This window comes from Protopterus annectens, chromosome 12.part0 (genome assembly GCF_019279795.1).
Source record: "Protopterus annectens isolate FY-2018-M chromosome 12.part0, PAN1.0, whole genome shotgun sequence".
Taxonomy (NCBI): Eukaryota; Metazoa; Chordata; order Ceratodontiformes; family Protopteridae; genus Protopterus; species Protopterus annectens.
In genome coordinates, this window is record NC_056746.1 from 283,564,602 (window position 1) to 283,588,869 (window position 24,268).

General features: G+C 39.0%; 1 protein-coding gene across 1 annotated transcript in view; it reads left to right on the forward strand.

Annotated features, from left to right (window-relative positions):
* TRAP1 (TNF receptor associated protein 1) overlaps positions 1–24,268 on the forward strand; it is a 950,501-nt gene that overhangs the window by 43,566 nt on the left and 882,667 nt on the right. The window contains exon 2 of the mRNA XM_044089342.1: positions 18,297–18,464. Within this exon, the coding sequence (XP_043945277.1) occupies positions 18,297–18,464 (168 nt within the window). The remainder of the gene's footprint in view (positions 1–18,296; positions 18,465–24,268) is intronic.

Consider the following 24,268-nt stretch of genomic DNA (forward strand, 5'->3'; position numbering starts at 1 on the left):
TGTTTTCTTGAAGTGTTTTAAGAGTACCCTAGGAGATGTTATAGCCGGGAAGGTAGAACATCATGTTTTGATTTGGAGTTGTAAAACCACCTTGATAATGTTTCACTTCCATAATTAAATATCGTTGAAAGGTTTTAATGAAACCAGTTATAGCTAATGAACTGAGGTGGATACTTAAGAGGTGAGCTTTACGTAGTCTCCTGGAGCATATGGCCTCCCGATTGATGTTTGGAAGTTGTATGAAAAGAAGGTGTCCTCGCCGGGATACTTTTAAGGTGTTTTATGTTGTTCCTGCTGTGTGGAAAGAACCAGGTGTTGCAGTAGTACCAAAAGAGTGGAAAGGCTGTGTGGAAAGAAGCAGGTGTTGCAGTTGTACCAAAAGAGCGGTAAGACATCTGTTGCAGTCCTGCATCTCCACATTGTCATGACTGTCAAGTGTTTGTAGCTGTCTTGGCAGCTAATATTGCTCAATTGGTGCTGGATTTGGTGAATCTGGATCATTGTGGGTTGGGGGCAGCTGCAAACATTTGACAATTTTGTGAAGACCACTTCATTAATGCAGGACATGATGTGTAACAGAATAGTAGGGAATAGTTGACCTCATTGCTAAGTGTTTTAGTATAGAATGAACTTGTGGGAATTTTAAAGAAAAAGCATTTTCATGAATATTTTCAACACTTATTACTAGCGGTTTATGAGGGCTATACACCTAGGAAAAAGGACGACTTTCTTAGTGGCTCCTTTTTGTCTAAAGGGACTAGGCAGGGATGCACGCTGTCCTCATTGCTGTTTGCTTTATACTGTTAAATATCCTGTGTAAAGCCACAAAATGAAATACTGCAAAACTATTTTGTTTCTGACTTTGCTGAATTCCTGTTTTTATTGTCAGCTGTCCTATTTTTGCTTAAGAAGTTAGTTTTAAGTAAAAATAGTCTTTTTAAAATGTTTTGTCTCTGCCAGTGTACTCTGCGTCTGAGGAGTAAATGCAGCGAGAGACACGGATGTCAGTGATGGGCTGACATTAATAGGAATGCTTTCGTCAGTGTTGCTAAGGAGAATCTGGAAACTGTGGCAGTGTATTTTGAAGCTTTGGTAGCGAAATGAAATTAATAAGCACTGAAGAAAAAAGTTCAACTTAAGAAATTAGAAACTACAAATGAAAAGAAAACCACAAGTGATGATGGAGCACTATATCACGCAAAACTAACTTTAACTGGTTTAGCACTTTCAGCCCAAGAATTAGGCCTTCATCAGAACAAAGTGTTAAAAAAAAAGTCTCATTTTTATAACATCATTAATACACATTACACCAATCAAATCTCATTTTACTTAAACTTAATGTAAAAACTGTTTAAAATGTGTTTAAACAAAAATGCATTTTAAATAAAGCATACATTTCTAACAAACTATAAACTATTTACATTTGTTATAATAAGCTTTTCTTTTCAACACAGCTTTATAGTTGACACCATTGTTAAGCCTTGGTGCCCTGCCAACCTGCCATTTAAACACTCTAAAATCTAGTTCCCCATCTCTGTCTCTATTAACGCCCAATGGAACATGATCTATAACTGTAAAGAGAAACTTAACACTGTTATTGCTACTCCCACAGTTTAAAGTGTGCTTGCAAAGAGCATTATCTAATTTTTTTTCTTTTTGATGGCATAATGTTCATACATTCTGTTTTTAAGTTGCCTATTGGTTTTCCCAATATAGAATGAATAACATGTGGAGCATTTTGCCATGTATACCACAAATGTAGATTTACAATTTAAAAATTCCTGGAACGTGCCACATCTTGCTCTGAGTTGCAACATTAAAATCTGCTCCCTCTGAAATGTATTTACAAAAATTGCAAGTACCTATGTTGCCTTGAGGCTTTTTTCTTTGTCCACTTTCTAACATTTCTGTTAACAAACATGGGGGCTTCTCCTACTACCATCTGAAGATTACGATTTGAAACTAATATTCTCCAGTTGTTGGACACTATGTTTTCAATTTCTTTACGGTGGTGGTGCTGCGGTAGCGTTGTTGCCTCACAGTAAGACGCTGTCTGGTTCAATTCTCAGCTAGAGCGTCTTCTGTGTGGAGACATGCGTGAATGGGCGTACCTTCGTTGAAGGTTGTGCGTCAGGGCTGGTAACTTGGCATGTAAAAATCCACTACCAATCATTAGCGGATTGGAGTTCTGCTGTGGCGACCCCTAACCGGGAAAAGCCAAAAGACACAACAACAACAACTGTCTAAGGTAAAGGTCAACAACATGGACGTTACCCAATCCTTCTTGTTTTGTGTGTTTCCACTAAGCCCCTCCCTTTCACTTGTACTAATAATGTCTTGGACTATTTTAGAAGGGTACCCTCTGTTTTTAAATCTGGAATGCAATTCCTGCACTAACAAATCTAACTGTGCTTCATTGCTTGTAAGTCTTTTAAGCCTTACTAACTGCCCCTTTATAATGTTATATTTCACATAAGTGGGATGCATACTAGAGTAACTCAAAAGACCATTGTTTGTCACATTCTTATAGCTGATGCAGGTCCCCAAAAAATCTTTACCTTCCTCTTTGATAACTTCTAAATCTAAGAAACATATCTTACAAGTGTCCCAGCTACCAGTAAAATGCAAAAAAGAGGTACTATTGTTCATGTCTTCAATGAACTGTAAGAGCTCAGTTTGTGTGCCTCTCCAAATAAAAAAACAAATTGTCAATAAACGATAAATCACAATTTACTTTCTGTTGGTAAACGTGGACATAATGTTGTTTTTCCAGTAAGCCAGAACTAAGTTGGCATAATTGGGAGCCATCCTGGCACCCATCGCCACCCGCTTCGTTTGCAAAAAATGTTCGTTGTCAAACATGAAGTAATTGTATGAAAGAATATTATCCATACATTCCAACATGAACCTGCACTCTTCTAATTCATATTCTCCACTGTTGTTTAACAAATTCCCAACCCACTCTAACCCCACATCATGAGGAATGCAGGTGTATAAAGATGCCACATCAACTCACCAGCAAATCACCAGCTTCAACCTTTAATTTTATTGATTTTACTTAAAAAAATCAAAAGAATCCCTAATAAAGAAGTCTATCTATAAACTTGGAACATGGCTCTAACTTCGTTGCTGCTGAAGAAATTATGGGCCTATAAGGGGAACAGTGCCCATCCTTGTGTATCTTTGGAATTCCAAAGAGGTGCCCTATCCTGGGTTTGTCTACTACAAAAAACTCATACATGTTCCTAGAAATCAAACCTTCTAATAAGGCTTCAAAAAGCCAAGAGTCTATTCTTTTATACGCTTTTAGGACATCACCTTTGGAAACCTTTTTATATGCAGTTTCATCTGCTAATAATAATTGCATTCCTTTCACACAATCATCAGAATTTACTATGACCATTGAACCCCAATTGTCTGCATGCATATGACCCTGATGGAAATATCCTTAATGGAGTTGAAAGTCATTTGCTGTTCTACTGTCATATTATAAATTTTTCTCTTGCTTCTTTTGTTTAACAAATCCCTAAGTTCTATTTCACACAATTCCTCAAATGCTTTTAATACAGGGTGCAAGGGTGGGTTAAAAGTGCTAGGTGTAACAAAAATCACCCTTTTGCTTACCTTTCTTGATTCCCCATTAACAACTTTAAGTTCAGTTTTCTGGTATATGCTTTTAAATTGTGTCCACAATGTCCGCTCTTCTGGAGGGCACACAATTAAAACCTTTTTTAGTATACATGGCAAAATGCTCCACTAGTTCTTCATTCTATACTGGGAAAACCAATAGGCAATTTAAAAACAGACTGTATGAACACTATTATGCCATCAAAAAGAAAAATTTAAATAATGCTCTTTACAAGCACACTTTAAACTATGTGAGTAGCGATAACTGTGTTAAGTTTCTTTTTACAGTTTTAGATAATGTTCCTTTGGGCTTTAATGGAGACAGAGATGGGGAACTAGATTTTAGAGAGTTTAAATGGCAGGTTTTATTAGATTTATGCAGTGCCCCAGGGCTTAACATTGGTGTCAACTATAAAGCTGTGTTGAAAAGAGAAGCTGCTTATAACAAATGTAAATAGTTTATATGTTTGTTAGAAATGTATGCTTTATTTAAAATGCATTTTTGTTTAAACACATTTTAAACAGTTTTTACATTAAGTAAAATGAGATTTGACTGATGTGATGTGTATTGATGATGATATAAAAATGAGACAGTTTTTTAACACTCTGTTCTGATGGACTGATTTTTGGGTTGAAAGCGCTAAACCAGTGGATTCAAAGTTAATTTTGTGTCATATAGTGCTCCATCACTTGTGGTTTTCTTTTTGTTTTACCAAAGTTACACAAAGTGTGAGACAAGTCTACAGTTTTCTTTGAAATTAGAAACTATGTTAATGTTATAGCACTGTTTAATTTTTTTTTGTTTGTTTTGCTTACACTTTTTACACCTGCAAAAAGCTGCAGATTGTATATTAAGGCAAATAACTAAATCTGTACATCAAAAATTCCTTACCACCTGGTACTTGCTGCAGTGAGCTATTATATGCTACCCGGACAGATTGTAAAATAAAGTGGTATTTTTTATTTTTTGTTCACTATGGTGACATTTTAAAAATCCATAGGTTGAGACATATGAAAATATGTACATTTGCATTACTCACCCACTGCTAATACTTTCCAGAAACTGTATTTTTAAATGTAAAAGCTATCCACAAAAGCAAATGTAGACTGCACGTAATAGAAATCTTTACTCGAAATACTCAAAGCAATGCACTGTTTAAAATAACCTCCTTTAAAAAAAACTGCCGTGTCCTAATTTGCTGTATCTACAAGGAAGACATGCTGATCATCTACATCTACAAGAAAAACTGAGGTCTGTGTGAGAGTGCACACAGTTCAGAGTTTTTTTATTTTACTGTAAAGTCAATTTCTTAATATTTGAGCTGTTATTGTAGCCATTCTGAAATTGGAATATTTTGCATATAGCAGTTACACAGATCAAGCAGCCTGAAATTACTTTGTACTCTGTCTTTATCCCTTTGCATTGTTGTCAAGGTTGTCACAGTTGGCAAGTTTTTAGTATGGCATGCATCCAGCAAAAATCTCATTATTTGCTCATGGCATGTTACTTTATCTAATGGATCTAGAGTATGACCTTAACAGGTTATTTGAGATGTTGGAGATCCTGGTATTTTCCAGCTGTAGGGTTAATAGCATTAAAACAGAAGGAGTTTGAATAAACTGTGTCCCACCTTTGACAATTCTGAGAGAGAAAGACCAAGTCTGCAGGACTGCATGTTGATTATATATGTGGATGTCTGTCTGCGGGACTGCATGTTGATTATATATGTGGGTGTCTGGCTTGCTCCTACTGTAGAACAGTCTGTGGTTTGTACATATGGTTTAACTCAAAAAAAGTAATTTTAAGAAGTGGAAGTGCTAATACTTGAATTGGACAGTGAGGTTCAGACAAAGGATATTTCTGCTGCTCTTGTTTTTATATACTGGACAGACTTTCACCATCATAGATTTTTCCCTGTTGAAACAGAAACCGTGGACTGTAGATGTTTTATGGCCAGAAAAATACAGTGTTACATTGTCAGAGACAGTGATAGGACTTCCAACACCAAAAAAACCCCCAAAAAACTCTGGGATAGATTAGCATTGCTGATTTTAACAGGTTTACTCATTCACTGCATCAGTGTAGGACCAAAAATGCTAAACTTGTTGATTAAACTCTGCTATACTAGCCTGGAACAGCTTTTTTTATTCCTTTGTATAAGTAGGTTTTGGATATCTTTTTGGCTCTGGACATTGGTGGTGTTGGCGTATGAGATTTTTAAAAAAAATTATTTTAGAGGTATAGAGCTAAAACCTTTAATGTCTGTGTGACACATAGCTAGGTGAAAGAAGTTCTACAGTATTTATTACACTGGGGTAAAGCGAGTTCTTTTTTCCCTTGTTTGGCCTGTGAGGAAAACATGTTGGAATTACTCATTTTGAGCTATTAAGGTAAAGTATAAGAAGTTTGTTATAGTGACTCCATAATTGAAGAATGGCAAGAAGTTGTTCTCATAAATGTATAAAGCAAGGGAGTATTAGTTGCAATGGAAATAAGGGGGACTGAATTAACTTTTCCATGTAATACTTGTGGTGTTTGTCAACTTGTGGTGCTTTCTTTTAAGAGTAATAATGATGTTAGATTTTTATTCAACAGAATTTTTTTCATGCAATAGTGATGGTGGTGTTTATGCCCTAAGGTGCCTCTGCGACTTATTTTATATGGGTGAAACCAAAAGAATGTTTAGAGTGAGGCTGGAGGAGCATATTAGGGACATTAAAAAACAAAAAGTGGAAAGTTCTGTCGCAGTGCACTTTAAAGAAAACATGGTAGTGATTATTCATTCTTACAGGGAACAGTTCTTGAAAAGATTCATGTTGCAATGGGGGGAAATTTTATATTGAAGGATAAACTTCTTTATAGATAATCTGTTTTTATATTGAGATCTACTTTTATGCCTTTGGGCTTGAACTGTGAAGTTAATTGGAAGTACTTGATTTAATTATTTTAATAGTTAATTGGTGATTATTATTTTGTGTTTTACATTTAAAGGCTGTGTTTTACTAACTTGATTACTCTTTTGAAGGCTGTGTGGCCGAGGCACTAGAAAAGTTAATACATTTGTGTGGGTCAGTAGCTGGTTGTTTTGTATTCTTTCCTTTTTGTCTATACCTGTGAGACCATTCACATTCCAATAGAACATGGAAAATGTTGCCATTAGGGTAAAAGTAATTATTCCCACCTATTTATATATGGCATTTTTTAAATGTCTATTCCTGGGTTTTGTGATACATAGCACCCATTAATGTTTGGCTGGTCAATCCTTTATACATTTTTTTTCTTATCAACATTGAAACCTGTGTCACATAGACTTCTTGTTTTAATAAAAACCTTAAACAAATAAACCTCCCATAGCACCTCCATAGAGTTAATACAAACAGACATACGTACGTTCATCTTTAAATAATGAAGCTTAAGCCTCCTAATAGAAACAGTGGTCCCAAATAGACAGCTGGTTACACAGGCCTTAATTAACCTGAAACTGAGGATATCCATGCTGAGATGCATAATATTGATTGTGCTTCTACTTGCACTAAAATGGTGGTCCCAAATAGACAGCTGGTTACACAGGCCTTAATTAACCTGAAACTGAGGATATCCATGCTGAGATGCATAATATTGATTGTGCTTCTACTTACACTAAAATGGTTGCTGTTCTTTTTTAATCTTTATTCCCCTCCCAGATGTGAAAACAACTTGCATGCTTTCAGAAAACATTACATTTTAGCCTTGAAGAAACCAGTGTTCTGGCTTTTTATTGCCCTATTATCAGCTTTCTCCATGGGAATGTAAGAGAAAAAATGTAGTCTGCTGCAGCCTGAAAGACAAGTTGAAACATTTATTGCTAAAGAAAAACTCTTAATTATATCAATTGTTCTCATATTTCTTTGTTTCTACACAAAATGTGTTGTTAAAGCCAAGGTTCTTAATCCAGGCATTCACCTATGGATAAGTAAGAGAAAACATATCTGCTGCACGTATATTATGGTTTGTGTACTTTTACACCCTATCCCCCACCTCAGCAACCCAAAATGACAGTCTGTTAAGTTAAACATTCTTTTATCTAGCCTTTCTTCTCTCGCACCACAGTGCCTACATTTCTTAATACTAAAAAAAGAAAGGTAAAAGAAAAAGAGAGCATCCGTTTACTTAAGTAACTTTATTGCATACAAGAAAAAATACTTTATTGTAAAACGTAATTTATATTGTGAAAAGTTTCATAGAAATGCTGTTAAGAACAGAAATTGCTTTACTTACCCTTTCATTCTTCTTTCCCTCTTCTCAGTGTCCTTTCAAACTAATGACATAAAGTGACGGCAAATGCTTTTCGGTTCCCCACAAGTTTAACAAGATCAACAAAAGTCAGTTTTCTTATACAGCTGTATTTCACAAATGTGATTGATACTGCATCGCATTTATTCACTAATTTGTTGCTGGTCTTTTTTCTGTTCATCTTCCAACTCCAGATTCTGGTTCAATTTCAAGGTACTCCCATTCTTCTGGTCATCTCCTATGCTTTTCTCTGTCCCTCCGCCATTATCTATTGGAATAGTAGAAAGGGTTTCACTGGCAAAGTCTCTTCTTGTGCTGTATGATCAGAAGAATGAGAAGTAGAGTCCCCTTCTGCTTGCTGGCTCACTTTTTGTTGGACAGATTTTTGTATTTCCTCCTTAGCCTGTTCCTCAACAAAAAATGACTTTGGTCTTTGTAGATTAGTGTGTACTTACAGGTTTAAGAAGCTTCCTAGGGACTTGCATAAGTGTATAAATACTGAGCACATGCAAGCCTGACTGTCATTTTGTAGTAAGCTATTGAGATGTAAGCATGTTTGTCTGTGTGGTCTGTCAGTTAATCAGTTTGTTTATATTTTGTAATGCAGCTATTCATCCTGATGTGTTTCTATGTAATAAAGCATATAAATGAATTACCCCAGCTGTTCGTCATCTGTACTAGAGAAGGATGAGCAACATGGTGTCAGAAGTGGCATGTCTAAAAGGACATGGTGCCAGATAAGATCCAGATTCTTCAGTTTGAGACAGAGAGGCACTCTGTTAACATTGGAATAATAGGAGTTAATCATCCCTACTGCATGTATAACTCGCAAAACAGGTCAGAAACAAATTTCAGGTATTAACATTTGCTCAAGCCAGTTCTTCGCGAAATATGAAGTAAGGTGTTTAGAATGTTCTAAACTAATTTGTAAGTAACAAATGTTTGATATTACAATATATTAACAGAAGTATTTGAAATGTCTGAGTGGCATAAAATTAATAAAATAAGGGAAACGGCCACATTTTCTCATGAAGCACTACTTTTTCATATTAATCAAAGTTATTCAAGTTGTTTGAAGTGTATGAAGTGTTCCCTTGTTTGTGCAGTATTACAGCACAGTTATTTCACATAATGCAGTCATTACAAAGCATATTTCAAAAAGTACAGTATTTCAAAAAAGTTTATTGTGCATTTAAATCTTGTTACAAGTGCTGGCTGTGTGTTTGTTCATATATAATAACAAGGGCCGTATTTTTCAGTGTGTTTGGCCTAATCTGTCGGCATGGCAGACGGAGTTTGAAAACCAACTCCACTTGTGTTTGACAATAATATTGCAGAGAACTGGAGAGTGTTTGAGCAAGAGTATTATATTTTTATACAGGCTGAATTTTCTAATAAAGATGACTGTACAAAGACATTTAATCTGCTTAATTTAGCTGATTCAGAAGCTGTAGAAAGGGAGCATTGATTTGTGTATGGACCTGCTATCTTTGCAGGAGAGGGGGAAAACTGTCATTTAGTTGTACCAGCTGAGTCAAGAGAGGACCCCGAGTGCTTAAAACGTAAATTTAGAGAAATGTTTAATCCCCAAATGAATGTTACATTGGAAAGGCACTTATTTTATACAAGGGATCAAAAGCCTGGTGAAACCTTTGCAGCATATATAACCAATTTGAGAAACAAGGCTAAAACCTGCAGATTTGGTGATTTAAGGGATAAGTTGATAAGACTTGTGTCTGGTATTAAACATGATGCTGTGAGAAAGATTTTGCTTCATGACAGTGATTTATCTATGAAGAAGGCCATTGAAATTTGTCAGATATATGAGCTTACAGAAAAGCATACAAATATGCTTACAAATGAGAGATGCATGCTTCCAGTAACTTCTAAAGCCCATGTTGATAGTATGCAGCACGTGGTTAACAGCCCAAGCACATGGCTGTAACTGTAAACCCTGGGAACTCATTGGGACACCCCATAGCTTTCTAGCAAGTTCCAAGACATGCTCTGTAAACAGCTCAGTGAAGCACAAGAGTGAGTCAGCAAACTCAAAGAATGTGACCCCACCTAGTTTTCTAACCAACTATCATAATTGTGGAGGGAGTCCTGAGCCTAAAAGGGAAAATGTTTAGCTTTTGGTCAGCAATGTCACAAGTGGAATAAGTGGAATCCTTTCAAAAGCTTTTGTAAATCAAAAGGCACACATTCTTTTATTAAAAGGGAACATTCAAAGAAACAAATTGATTAATCAGAAAGCTATGACGTAGGGTCATGTAGTTTTTATGCTGATGGTGTTTCGGTGCTTCATGAAACGGTCAATGCAGTAGATTTATGGACAAAGAATGAAATATTTTGTACTGTTTGGATAAATGGAAGACCCATAGAGCTCAAAGCTGACACAGGTTCAAAGTGCCGTGTTATGTCTGCAGGAACATTTGCTAGAGTATATACTGGTGAGAAGCTTGAGTTGGCAAAATGTGTGAAGCTTGTTGCTTATGGTGGTGACGATATTCATACAGAAGGCTCGGTAGTACTTTCATGTTGGTCTGCTGGGAGAAGATATGAGTTATTGTTGTATGTGTTCAAATGGCATGTCCAGTCATTATTAGGGCTTAGAGACAGTTTGAAAATGGGACTGCTTTCATTTAATAAAGAAGTCTATTATGTTAGCTTAAAAGGCCACAGTTCTGATTTTACCCAATATATTTTCTCTGCCTATGCTGATCTTTTCAAAGACAAACTAGGCAAACTTCCAGTTGTGTACTCCATGAAGTTAGACCCAGATGCCATCCCAACTGTCAGACCAGCCCAGAAAGTTCCAGTAGCTAAGCAGAAGAGAGTCAAAGCCGAACTATATAAAGTGGTGCAACAGGGTGTAATTTGTCCAGTTGAAGAACCAACTGAATGGGTATCCTTCATGATGGCAGCTCATAAGAAAAGCTCAGATGATATTAGAGTATGTATTGATCCACGAGATTTGATCAAGGCACTGAAAAGACACCATTATCCAATGTGTACAGTTAAAGAAATTGCAGCACTGATGCTAAATGCCACTGTTTTTTTTCCGTCTTAGATGTAGTGAGTTAATTTTGGCAAATTTTGCTTGACAAGAAATCCTTGTTGCTAACTACATTCAGTACTCCTTTTGCCAGATGCACATTTTTGAGAATGCCATTTGGGATAAATTCTGCCAGTGAAGTCTTTAACGTGCAATGGAGCAAATTTTTTCAGGGTATCCTTGTGCCATTGTAGTAGATGATATTTTAGTAGGAGGTAATGGTGAAGCTAAGCATGACCGAATCCTTGAGAAAGTTCTGGAAAGAGCTTGTCAAGTGAATCTTAAGCTGAATTCTAAGTGCAAGTTCTGGTTACGAGAAGTTATGTATGTTGGTCATTTGTTTACAAGTTCAGGCTTGTGACCAGACCCTTCCAAGCAAACGGCTGTTCTTGAGATGCCAGCTCCAGACAATGTTCAAGCCCTTCAACGCTTTCTTGGCATGGTTAACTACCTAGGCAAGTTCATTCCAGATTTAAGCCAACTAGCAGCACTGCTTAAGAGAGCTGACACATAAAGATGTATCTTGGTCTTGGTTGAAACAACACCAAAGAGCATTTGATGTCCTGAAACAGAGAATTGCCAGTCCACCAACTCTCTGATATTATGATGTTCACAAACCAGTTACTGTTTCCTGTGATGCTTTGAAATTTGGCCATGGTGCAGTCATTCTCCAAGAGGGTCAACCTGTTGCCTGTGCATCCAGATCTCTAACCAAACTGAAATGCAACATGCTCAGATAGAGAACTCTTGGCAGTTGTGTTTGCTTGTTCGAAGTTCCATGATTATATTTTTGGTAGATCTATCCAGATCGAAACAGACCACCAATCTTTAGCCACTATTTTGAGAAAGCATATGTATTCAGCTACAGCCAGATTGCAACGCATGATGTTGGGATTGCAGAAATACAATTTCAGTCTTGTCTACACAAAAGGCAAACTTCTTTATCTTGCTGATACAGTATCCAGATCACTCAGAGAATGAGAAACTTGATTTTGAAGTCATGAAAGTGAGTATTTTTTCTTCCACACGTCTAGTTTGGAGATCATACAGCCTCGGATCCTGTTTTACAGAAGCTCAACCATTTTATCAGTTAAGAATGGCCGTCAAAGCAATCTAATTTACTAAGAAGCGCAACCTCATTTTCCTTACAAAGCTGATATTTTGTCTGACGATGGTATTGTTATAAAAGGTTAGAAAGTAATTGTTCAAAAGTCTTTGCAACAAGAGTATATTTCGGTCTTGCATTGTGGTCACCTACAACCGATTATACTAAAAGGAGGGTGAGAGGACTAGTGTTTTGGCCTTCTATGTCACAAGACATTGAAAGAGTACTTTCATCTTGTTCTGTATGTAATGGTACAAAGCCACATCAGAAAGAACCACTTCAGGTAAACCAGATTCTTGGGCTACCTTGGTTGTCTGCACAAAGTTATTTCTGACAATGGTACACAATTTTATTAGCCAGGAATTCAAAAGATTCGCTGAAGAGTGGGACTTAAGTTACAAGTACTCCTGAGTACCCGCGGTGAAATGGTTTGGCAGAACGTGCAGTTCAAAGTGTGAAACAAGTTACTAGATAAGTCAAAACAAGATAATAGTGATGTTTTCCTGAATCTCTTGAATCTCAAAAATATTCCGAGTGATAAACATCTTGGTTCACCTACCCCGAGACTTCTGTTGAGGCAAACCAGATCTACCCTACTAGTCGCCAGTTGTTTGTTGGTTCCAGGTGCTAAGAATAACAGATTTGTGAAAGCCCTTCTGTTAAGACTTCTGGGATAGGCATTTCTTTGTTACGATAAGTTCAGCAAACCGCTGAATCTATTACGTGAAGGAGAGACTGTGAGAATGCAAACATGCAAAGGTTATGATTTGGATTGGAGTCGTGAAAAGTATTTGCCCAGAGCCGAGATCGTACATTGTGGAATCCCAAGGAGTAGAGTTTAGGTGGAATCGGAAATATTTAATACCGGTGTCAGAGACTGTACCACAGCACCTAGCCTGTGAGAAAGACTCCTCTACCTCAGAGTGAGTTGTCCAGCATTCCAGTTCCTGAGGAAGTTCCAGTAAATATCCCTGTTCCTGAGCTGAATTCCAAAGTTCCTGATACAGTCTTCAGTGAACAACTTGTATCTGTTGCCAAATCCAGTTCTGAATACTATGTCTGGAAATAAAACCTGGTCTAGTAACAATGTTACAAATACATGGCAACTTGGACATGAACATATTGTTTGTTTCTAATGTCTATATTATTGCATGACTTATTCCAGTGTCATTTCATTGAAGACCAGTCTGTTTAACAGGGAGGATGTAGATCAGTGTGTGTGTGTACAGCTTTAAGAAGCTTTTCGGTGGCTTGTACAAGTGTATAAATACTGAGCATGTGCAAACCTGACTGCCATTTTGTAGTAAGCTGTTGATATGTGAACATGTATATCTGTGTAGTTTGTCAATTAGTTAAATTATATTTTTGAATGCTGCTATCCATCCTGATGTTTCTTTGTAATAAAGCATATAAACCACTACCCTGCCTGTCCCTCATCTGTACTAGAGAGGGACGAGGGACGGTCCTCCAGGAAAAAATATTTTGAAGACAGTTGGATACAACAGCTCAAATGTCATGCCTGCCTTTCAACATTCTGTAATTACTGGGATAAATCTGTTTCTCTTCTGCCTGGTCTACAGTGAATAATCATTTTCCACAAACACACTCTGCTGTCTCCAACTTTTATTACTTTGCCCTTTTGCCACAGTTTTGTCAGGATCAACTGTTCTGCTGGTTGATTTGTATCTTTACTAATACAGGTCAAAGCTGACTTTGCATGGCCAGATTTGGAGCATTCACATGGTGTGCCCTTTCAATTAACAGTTCCTACTGTGGAATACCAGTCCAGCTACCTATTTTGAGTCTGCATAAAATGAATAGGGTCTGCTCCTTGTTTCTCTGGTACAGCAGAAATTCTTAGATTTTCCCTACATCCTCTGTCCTTTAATTTTACCATTTTTAAACATCTATTCCTGAGCTGTCTCCATACTAAGCTAGCCTTTTCTTATTTTCTGCCTCTGAGTTTTGCAGTTTTGTTAGCTCATCTTCTTCTGTTTTCCCCCACCTTTTGTTATTTGAGTTAATACACTCGTCAGTGTTCTATCCAGTCTAGCTCAGTTATTGTACCTTGGGGAGTAACATAAGCTGAGCACATTTGACTTTTTTATTTTTCCTCTGGATTACTGGAAGCCATGTCTTGCACCAAAGCTGGAGCTTGAACTGATTTTTGCTGAGTAGCCGCAAGATTCTTCCCAGTCAGTGTTTCCTCTTCACTTTTTCTTGTTGATTTTCTTTTCATGCTCTTCTTTTCTGGAATCCAGGTAGCATACTTACTAGCCAGTAACTAAATTTACTAAAATTGACAAGAGTTCCTGGCCATTGTCTTTTAGTTTCTTTTTTCACACTGGGGGAGCTGAAGTTAAGTTGTTGATCAACGTGCAGCCATACTGGAAAACATGCTCTGGGTTATCAAAAAGTAGTTGTTTAACAGCGATCTTTCTAAACTCCTACATGTAATCCAAATTCTCTTTTATTTTCTCTTTTTAGCACTCTTGCAGTTGCCCCTGTTTTTGTTCTGATAGATTGCCGTATTCTGCAATACTGTAACCTTTGTTAGCCCCTTTAAATAATTCCTACTACTTCTGAACCTTATCTCTTCCTCTTTTTTTTTTATTTCTACCCTATTTTTAAAATCCATTTTCATTTTACCGCACTCACTATGACTTCTGAAGAAATCTCTGTGTTCTCTAATAACTCTCAAGTTCTCTCTACTGCTGCCCATTCCTTAAATTCCTTTCTTTTTAACAGGTAATTGGGAACGTGCCAGTGTCTCATTTTTATTCATTACTCTGGATTTTTATCTTGGTTTTTATCGATGCATGATCTGAAAACAGCAATTGGAATGATGTTAACACTTTCAGTCAAATGTACATATTCCTGTGAAATGTAATTTCTTTCCAGTCTAGCCTAGTTATTGTACCTTGGGGAATAATATGTAAATTCTGTCTGAGGTCCTGCTACTGAATTCACATCTTCAGTATCAAATATTTTCATAAATTTCTTCAGAAATCTACCATCTTTGGTTATATTTTCCTTTCTAGGTCCCCTGATACATCCTCACTATTGAACAGCAAGTTACATTCTTCAGCTATATGTAGCATTCCCTGCTAAAAGCTGATTTTTTTCTTAAAATTTTCTTAAGCTACATAATAGCAGTTTTTAGTAAAATATGAATACATGTCTGCATAATCCTCCTCCATTATAGGTACCCCCTTACTACCACAAATCTACCATTATTGTTTCTTTTTTGTCATGTATCACTGTTGGAGCACCTCTAGCTGTCAGTCATTACTTCCCTTTTCCTTTGTCCCCGATGTTCAGCTAAATGTAGATCTTGGAATCCTTTCTTTGTCAAATTCAAATGCTCTTTTCTTTCCATATGTATTTCCTGCTGCATTGTTATTTGCACTCTGCATTGTTGAGTATAATTCCGTACTCTGCCCCCCCCCCTTTTGTCTATACATGTAAGGCCATTTTACGTTCCAAGATAATATAGAGTAGCCATTATGATAAAAAGCTATTGCTTCTAGGGCTCTAGTCTTCCTTCTTCATGGGCGTGCCTTCGTTGAAGGTTTGGCGTTGTGCTGGTAACTTGGCACCATAAAATCTACTGTCAGTCATTAGCAGACCAGAGTTCCACTGTGGCGACCCCTAACCGGGAAAAGCCAAAAAGACAATCCTCTTTGTGAGTTATTTCTGCAGCCTTTCCAGTTGTTGTAGATGTCTTGTAAGGTACATACCAAAAGGGGCATTGTACTCTCTAATGGGTCTAATGAGTGATGAGTAGAGGGGAACAATGACCTCTTTTTTTTTTCCGGGATGAGAAACATTTTGTGCTGAGGTGTGCCACGTAGAAGGATTTCCTGACTTCTGTGGCGATGAGATTATCAAAGCAGGGACTACTGTCCACCTGTTTCGCAAGGTCTCTTATCACATGTAAACTACCGCCTATGTGGTAGTTCATGGGTACAGAGTTTTTACCAAAAGGGATGACAATGCACTTTTTGGCATTGAGCTTGAGGCCATGGCTTTGACACCAGGCATCTGTCTGTGTAGCCCTTTTGTAGAATGTCCACATCATTAGGAGTTTTGAATATGGCTCCTAGTTTGTAGTCATCTGCGAACTTCATTAGCCAAAGACCTTCTGTGTTAGCCTGTACTTCAGAGAAGTAGATGCCAAACAGGAGAGGACCCAGGACTGAGCCCTGTGGTACTCCACTTGTCACTGGTCTGAAGTCGGATGTGGAGTCTGCTACTTTCCCAGTGTGGGTTCTGTCAGTGAGCCAGTTGGCAACCCATCTTGTGACATAGGGATTTATACCTAGTTTAGTGAGTTTATCTATAATTCCAGAGTGGGGGATGATTTCGAAAGCTTTGGCGAGATCTAGATAAGCTGTGTGAACCACCTTACCCTCATGTACGGCTTTGGTGATTGCTTCAAAAAAGTCTGTCAGGTTTAGGAGACATGATCTGCCTTTTACAAACCTGAACTGGGTGGGGTCCAGAGTTTGGAGGTTACCAATGTCATTATTTATAAGTTCCATGATGATACGTTCCATAGCCTTGCAGACCAGGCTCGTCAGGCTAATGGGACGGTAGTTCCCAGGGTCCGTGGTGGCTCCCCCTTTGTGGAGTGGGATAATTGTTGCTGTGCGCCATTCAGTGGGCACAAAGCCGGAGGTGAGGCTATGATTGAACATGGTACTTAGGTGGGGTGCCAGTTCGTTCTTTAGTTAGTGTAGAATGCAGCCTGAGTTATTGTCATGTCCCATGGATGCGGTGTTCTGCAAGGTTGGGAGGCTGGCATAATGGTTAAGGTGTTTTACCTTGCAGACAAAAGGTGTAGGGTTTGATTCTCACAGGGGGTAATTGGCTAGGCTTAAAATGGCCCACAAGGGCAGTTAGTCTAGTACTAATCGATGAACCTATGTACTTGGCTTTGGAAAGTGTGGTTTTTACCTGTGCAGCTGTAATTACAGGAACGTTGCATTCTTCTGGTATAGAGATGGGCCCTTTTAGTGGGTGAGGGGGATAAAGTTTTAACTACTGAATTCCAGATTCTGAGTTTTTACTGAAGGAAAAAAGAACATGGCCAGTTCAATGGATACTGCATAAACACAAAAAAAGTAGAAATTGCTGCATGTAATGTACGGAACGCTACACATTAAAAGTGTAGGACTGTTGAGACCCTGTTTCTTACACCACTGTGGCAGGTGATGATTTTGTATTTAGGATGGCTGTTGAGCTTTGTCTCTCCCATCATCCACATAGTATATTATCACAGCCTTCCTTACAAAGTAGATACATCAGAATGAAAATGTATATTTACACTGTTTGTGTTCATTTTAATCTGTAAAAATTACCAAATTTGTATTGGTAGAATTAAGACTGAAGCATTTCTTCCCATTATACTATGTGAACCCTATTTTTCTCCCAGAAGTAGTTCCCTTGTTTTTGTGAGAGATCCTTCTTGATGCACTGACTGGCAGTAATTTCACTGGAGCAGTATTTTGTTGGTCATTTTAGATGTTTGCTTTGAATCTGATTTGAGAAGTATAAGAGCTGAGGCTGGTGTAATACCAGAAGTTTGTAGTATTCCTCTTTCATGCCATCTATACATTTCCATTTTGAAGTATCAAACTGTCTCCTATAATATACCATTTAAAGATGTGTGTATTGTTGATGCATACAATGCTTATACAGCTATACAGAAACGTGTCTATTAAGAAAGGCACACTTTTTTACTTTTTTGCTAACTATGACAAATGTTATGCTGGAGATTGCTGTAATTCTTCATAAATGCCATTGACGTTCTATACACTAGCCTCCATCATTTTTGAAAGGTTTATTGTCTTTGTTTTATAAAACTGAACTGTTAGTACTTTTTATCTGGATTGGCATATTTTGTGACCTCATTTATTAACTTTCTCACTTATATTTACTACAACCTCAGGCTCTTGCAGAATCCATTAAAACATGTTTTCCAGAGTTCCAGTAAAGGTAATGTGTACATGAAACACCACTGTGTCTTTGGGCCCGCCAGTTTATTTTCCACATTTTTGAAGGGTAGAAAAGGAGTTTGGAACATAACTTAGAATGGTTTCAAAATATGTTTTTACCTCAAAAGATAGCAATTTGTTAATGACTTGGGGATAGTAATATGTGTTGCACTGGCATACGTGACCTGATAACCTGATCCTTTTTTTTTTTTTTTTATTTTTTTTTTTTGAAAGGTCATATTTTCAGAAGTCTGTCAGCAGCGGAGATCCCTTTTGTTAGGCAGCACCAGAACCATACTACATTATGCAGTTCGTTGAAGCAGTTGTACAGTACGCAGACTGCTGAAAGCAAAGAGGAAGAGCCTTTGCATAGCATCATTGAAGAAACTGAGAATGTTCAAGGTAAGATGCATATAGAATATTGGTGGAAATTGGAAAAATCCATTCTGTTACACAGGGAAGCACCACTGTGTCAGCTATGAAAATAAATCCTAGCCAGAAAGGCTAGGTGTTTGTCAGTATTTTAAACACTGTTTAGCTTTTGAATCATTTTTAATGGGTGTTACTTTATCTTGCCACATTATCTTGTATCGTACTGACTGTACCCACATTTTGGCTAATTCAACCCTTTTTTAAGAACTCTGGCTGTAAGAGTAGTATTGCCTGTCTTACTTTGGTGTGTACCCATGATTGCCCAGGGTCATACTGGTACCAGCACAATTTTCCATCACCCTTTTTCTTTTACGATGCAAGGTGGGAATATAGTAATATATATTTTTCAAACGCTATTTTTGCCTGTGTGCTTAATGACCATCGGCCCAATCAAAGATATTCATTAGTTCTCCTTTTGATGCCCACCACTGCAGCCAGTATGTGATGGCCACCAATATGTGTCATCCTCATGCTGGGCCAGTAATCAAGGAGTCTGAAACCTCACCACTGACAGTGGAGATGGACATGCACGTGGAATACAAATGGATGCACTCAGTATTTCCAGATGCAGACATCTCTGCATCAAGTACAGTTTCCCTTAAGAGCAGACAGGGAACACACACAGTGCAGGTTCTGGATGTCTCTATATCTGTCTCCCTCCAGGTCCCCAGTAAAACCCCTCACTGGTACAGCTGTAGGATTATGTCTTCAGCTGTGTGTTGAAGCCAAGTTCTCCAGCACCTTCTCTGTAAACCCAGTTTTTTGTCCCTGCCCTCAAGTAGCTCACACACACACACACACACACACACACACACACACACACACACACACACACACACACACACACACAAGGCTGGCACAAGTTTACCAGTTATGCCCCCTTCTGCCCAGACTATAAAGTAGTTACCACCACTACCAGACACTCCACAATCGGCTACTCTAAGGCTCTTAAAGGATGTCCAATTATACTGTGTAATATTAATAGTAATACAATTGGTAGTAGTTTACCAAGATGGCTAGGTCCTCTGGAGTGGCCCACACAGTGCCACCAAATAAATAAAAGTACTCTCAAAGGTTAAGTACTTTCTACAAGGACCAGCCGCAGTAAAAGTTTTAAATATATTTAGTAATAACTCATAAAAGAACATGAAAGTATTGAATATATATTTACAGTAAACCATAAACCAAGCCGGGGTGGTACAGCAGTAGCGTTGTTGCCTCACAGCAAGAGGTTCTCCTGTTCGATTCTCGGCTGGAGTGCCTTCTGTGTGGAGTCTGCATGTCCTCCCCATGGTCGAGTGTCCTCCGAAAGACATGCGTGAATGGGCGTGCCTTCGCTGAAGGTTAGGCTTTGGGCTGGCAACTTGGCACCATAAAAATTTACTGTCAGTCATTAGCAGACTGGAGTTCCGCTGTGGCGACCCTTAACCGGGAAAAGCCGAAAAGACAAACAACAATTACAGCAAACCAATGGAGTTCAAATCACAGAAAATATTGAAGTTATCATTGATGGACAGACTCCTACAAATAAAGAAAAACACACTTCGAATGAAGCTTCACTATATTCCTGACTGAATCTGAGAGAATCTTACTGTTCCCTAGTTAAGTTACTTAGTATCGCAAGGCAGGTTGCTGTGGGTGAGGGTCTTTCTAGTCCGGTTTCTCAAACAGAATACTCAATACTCTGAGATTTCTCTTGGAAATTATATTTTAAATATTACAAAGAGGGCTGGCAGAATGACCTCATCTGGTGACCTGATTCTCACAGTATTCCCCTTTGAAGCTGAGACAGGAATTCAGCACAGACGGCCACAACACACATCCAAATGTTTATGGCAGTGCCTGGGGCCTCCCCACTTTTCATTGAGTTAATGAACAAAGGCTCTTTCTTGGACCTATCGTCCTATTCAGCATTGTGGGGTGCTGTTCTAATGGTTTAAGAGCTCATTTACATTTCCCTTATTTTTCTTTAAAGTTAACCTCTGCTGCGCCAGTGTTCTCTATTAAAACATATGCATTTAATTTAGCTACAGTAATACATGTATGTACATTTCTTTTCATTTTAGCAGGGTCCACTGTTGATACATTTCAACACAAGCAAAGCTCGCAAATACATTTTCATCACAAACATCTGTACAGATCAGTTTGATGTGCATATGACATACAGTTCTAATGAATTTTTAACCCAGTCATTTTTTAGACATCAGTTTGATATTCAAAGGACATATCATTCTTTACAAAACTCTAGCAGGCTATGCTGGCACTTGCCTATAGCATCACATCGAAGACTCGAGCTAGTTTTTCAAGTGACCCTTGAGAAACATGGCTTGAGAGAAATAAGCCTATCTGGGAATCTGTTACCCCATTCCCTGTGTTGAGAGTCCATCTGTATTGGCATTGCTGACCCCACTACGGTGTTGTATTGTCATATGCCTGCAATCCTAAGCTCCACCTTAATAACTTGGCATTTTGGTGGCTGGCTGTATGTGGCCATGTTAAGGGATTGTGGTTTATAACTACAGTGAATTTCCTTCCATTCAGATAAGGCTGCAGTTTCTGCGGTGTCAATACTATGGCTAGACATTTCTTTTCTACAGCTGCACAACATTCCTCCTTGGGTTGGAGTCTACGGCTGAGATATACCACTGGGTGCTGTGCTCTCTAACCTATGAGGAAACCTGGCTAAGTACAGCCCCTACCCCATAGTTTGAAGCATCCACCTGCACAACAAATTCTTTGCTGTAATCTGGACTGGCTAACACAGGGGATCCTCCCAAAGCTCCTTTAAACTTCTGGAATGCCTGCTCACATGCTGGTGTCCACACTACCGTATCTGGCTTGTTTTACCTTGTCAGGTCTGTGAGGGGAGCAGCTATGGTACTGTAATTGGGGACAAACTTTCTGTAGTACCCCGATGTCCCCAAGAATACCTTTACCTGCTCTTTGATAACCGGAGCAGGCCATGCCTGAATGGCTTCTACTTTGGCAGGTTCTAACTTGATCTTACCACTCCCCACACTATGTCCAGGTAGGAGACTTCTGCCATACCCACATGACACTTACTGGGCTTAGTGGTCAACTCTGCCCTCTGCAGTCTGCCCAGCACCTCCTTGAAATGCCGAAGGTGCTCTTACCAAGAATGGTTGTAGATGGCAGTATCATCCAGGTAAGCAAGGGCATAATCTCATGCTAGGATATGACCTACCAGCTTCTGGAAAGTCGCTGGGGCATTTTTCATCCCAAAAGGCGTCTTCGTGAATTCGTACAAGCTGGAAGGAGTCACAATGGCTGACCTGTCAGTAGCCCTTAGTAAGATCAGTAGTGGTCAAATACTTAACCCCACCCAGCTGCTCTAGGGCTTCATCTGTCCTAGGCATGGGGTAAGCCTCTGACTCTGTGTGACTACTTTAGTTTCCTGTAGTCCACACAGAACCTTGTGCTGCCATCCTTCTTTGGTATCGGCACCACTAGGGGAGGCCCAGGGACTGCTGGACTCCTGGATTACTCCCAGTTCCAACATCTCCTGTATCTTGTCCCTCAGAGTCTGTCTGACTCGCTCATGCTTTTTAGGTCTTTGGGGCTCTGTATCCACATGGTGCTGCATCAGGTGGGTGCATCCTGGTTTCCCAGTGAGCATGTCCCCAAACTCCTGTAACTCTGCGCAGATTTCTCGAGCCTGGGTAGGGGATAGCTGCTGGGACATTGCTACCCCTACTACTGAGGTGTCAGTCTGAGCCTCACTGTGGAGATCATTCATCAGATCCCCCTCAGACGACTTCTGCCATTCAATGCAAATTCTCAGCACAGGGGCCTCTCTGTCATGGTAAGGCTTCATCATGTTAACATGGTACAGTTTGTATCCCTGCCTCCTGCCTAGCAGTTGTTCCATGTAGTTAATGTCACTGACCTTCCTTACCACCTTGAAGGGTCCCGCCAAAGCTGCCTGCAGTTTATTGGGTATGACAGGAATGAGAACTATCACCTGCTGCCCCACAGCATACTGTTCAGCTTGAGCATTCCTGTCATACCAGATCTTTTTCTGCTGTTGGGCCCCTGAGCTCTCCAAGCCTTGTCCTGAGTTTGAGGACACATGCCACAACAGACTCCTTGTGGGATTCTCACCCTCTCACTCATTGCAAATCAAGTCTAAAGGCCTCCTCACCCTATGCCCATACAGCAACTCAAAGGGTGATAAACCTGTGGATTCCTGTGGCACCTCCGTGCATGCAAACAATAAATGGGGCAAAAAATTGTCCCACTGTCTCTCAAACTGGTCTGCAAATGCCTGTAGCAGGGTCTTTAGTGTAGAGTTTAATCTCTCCACAAGACCATTAATCTGGGGGTGGTGTTAGATTAGGGACGTCCATTTTAAAGTAGTTAGTTATTAGAAGTTATGCAAACTAAAAGGTAAAATATGTACTGTCAGAAATTTTAAAAAAGACAGTTAAGAATAACCTTGCTGGTCAAGCATGAGAGATAACAGTTCCCCAAGGCTACAGACTGTTCTTTTTCTGTCCTCTTTCTCAAGGGAAGAATCAAGGGAATGTTAGAGTTAGGGTATTCTCAGTAACTTCAGTATAGTACGTTTAGGAAGAATAAGACCTGAAAGTATAGCGTCAGACGGATTCACTATACAGTCTTGAAATAATTTCAGTATTTCGAGACTGAATAGTGGAAAACCCACATACACGAAATCCCAAAATCACGAATACCACAACTGCGACCATTCACACACAAACCAGCACATAATCACACACGCATACACCTATCTAACTTCACTAAAACAAACCTAACACACACAAGCACACCTAACCTATCTATAAGCAGGGGGCAATCCCCCCTGCACCCGCCCACACCCCCTACTTATATATTCTAACTGTTGAGGTTGCACTAAACACACAAAAAACACCATACACACACACACACACACACACACACACACACACACACACACACACTAAAATCCCTACCCAATACCCTCACACACACCACTTTCCTGAAATCCCAGCTAAATCCACAAACCGCACCACACGTCACGAACGCAACACCACGATAGCTGCAGATTCAACACTTCCACATTCTAAATAGTGCAGTTTCGGGTAACTGCACTTTCCACTATTTGGTCTCTGCATACTGAAATTTGACATTTCAGTACATCGAAATTGTCTAGTGAATCCCGTATGACATGTATGGATTCAGTTTCAGAGAAAGGCAGTTTATTAGAAAGGAAAGATGAGCATGAAATGTGCAGAAAATATAGAATGCCCTTTTCTCAAGGGAAAGATACAATCTTGCCAGCTACAGAATGCTCCTTAATGGGATGTTAAATTAAGCACATGTAAGACCAGGCCTGAGAACCAAGGCTAAAGAGGCGTGTAAAGCATTACAGGGTTTTGAAAATGTACTTGAGATAAAGTTAGGGAAGTTGGTTAGTTCGTTCGACCTGACATTACAGCGAAGATTAAGCTACAATACAGACACTCGAGCCTGAGTACAGAAGACAGGTCAAATAAAGACTCTTTCAGTTTACATTATTCAGGACAATCAGAAGACGTGCAGAACGTTTGGATATATTTGGCAGCATTCCAGCATTTTTGCAGACTGTTATTGTTTGTCAGCACTGTTAATGAAGACTATATTCAGATATTGTGAACGTCCAATAAAGCCTTATTAAATGAACTACAGTGTTTGGAGAATTCATTCTGAAGTACACAAGACTTAGCCCACAAAGGAGAGACTGGCACTTGTTCAGCATGAGTTTGGGTAATTAACAG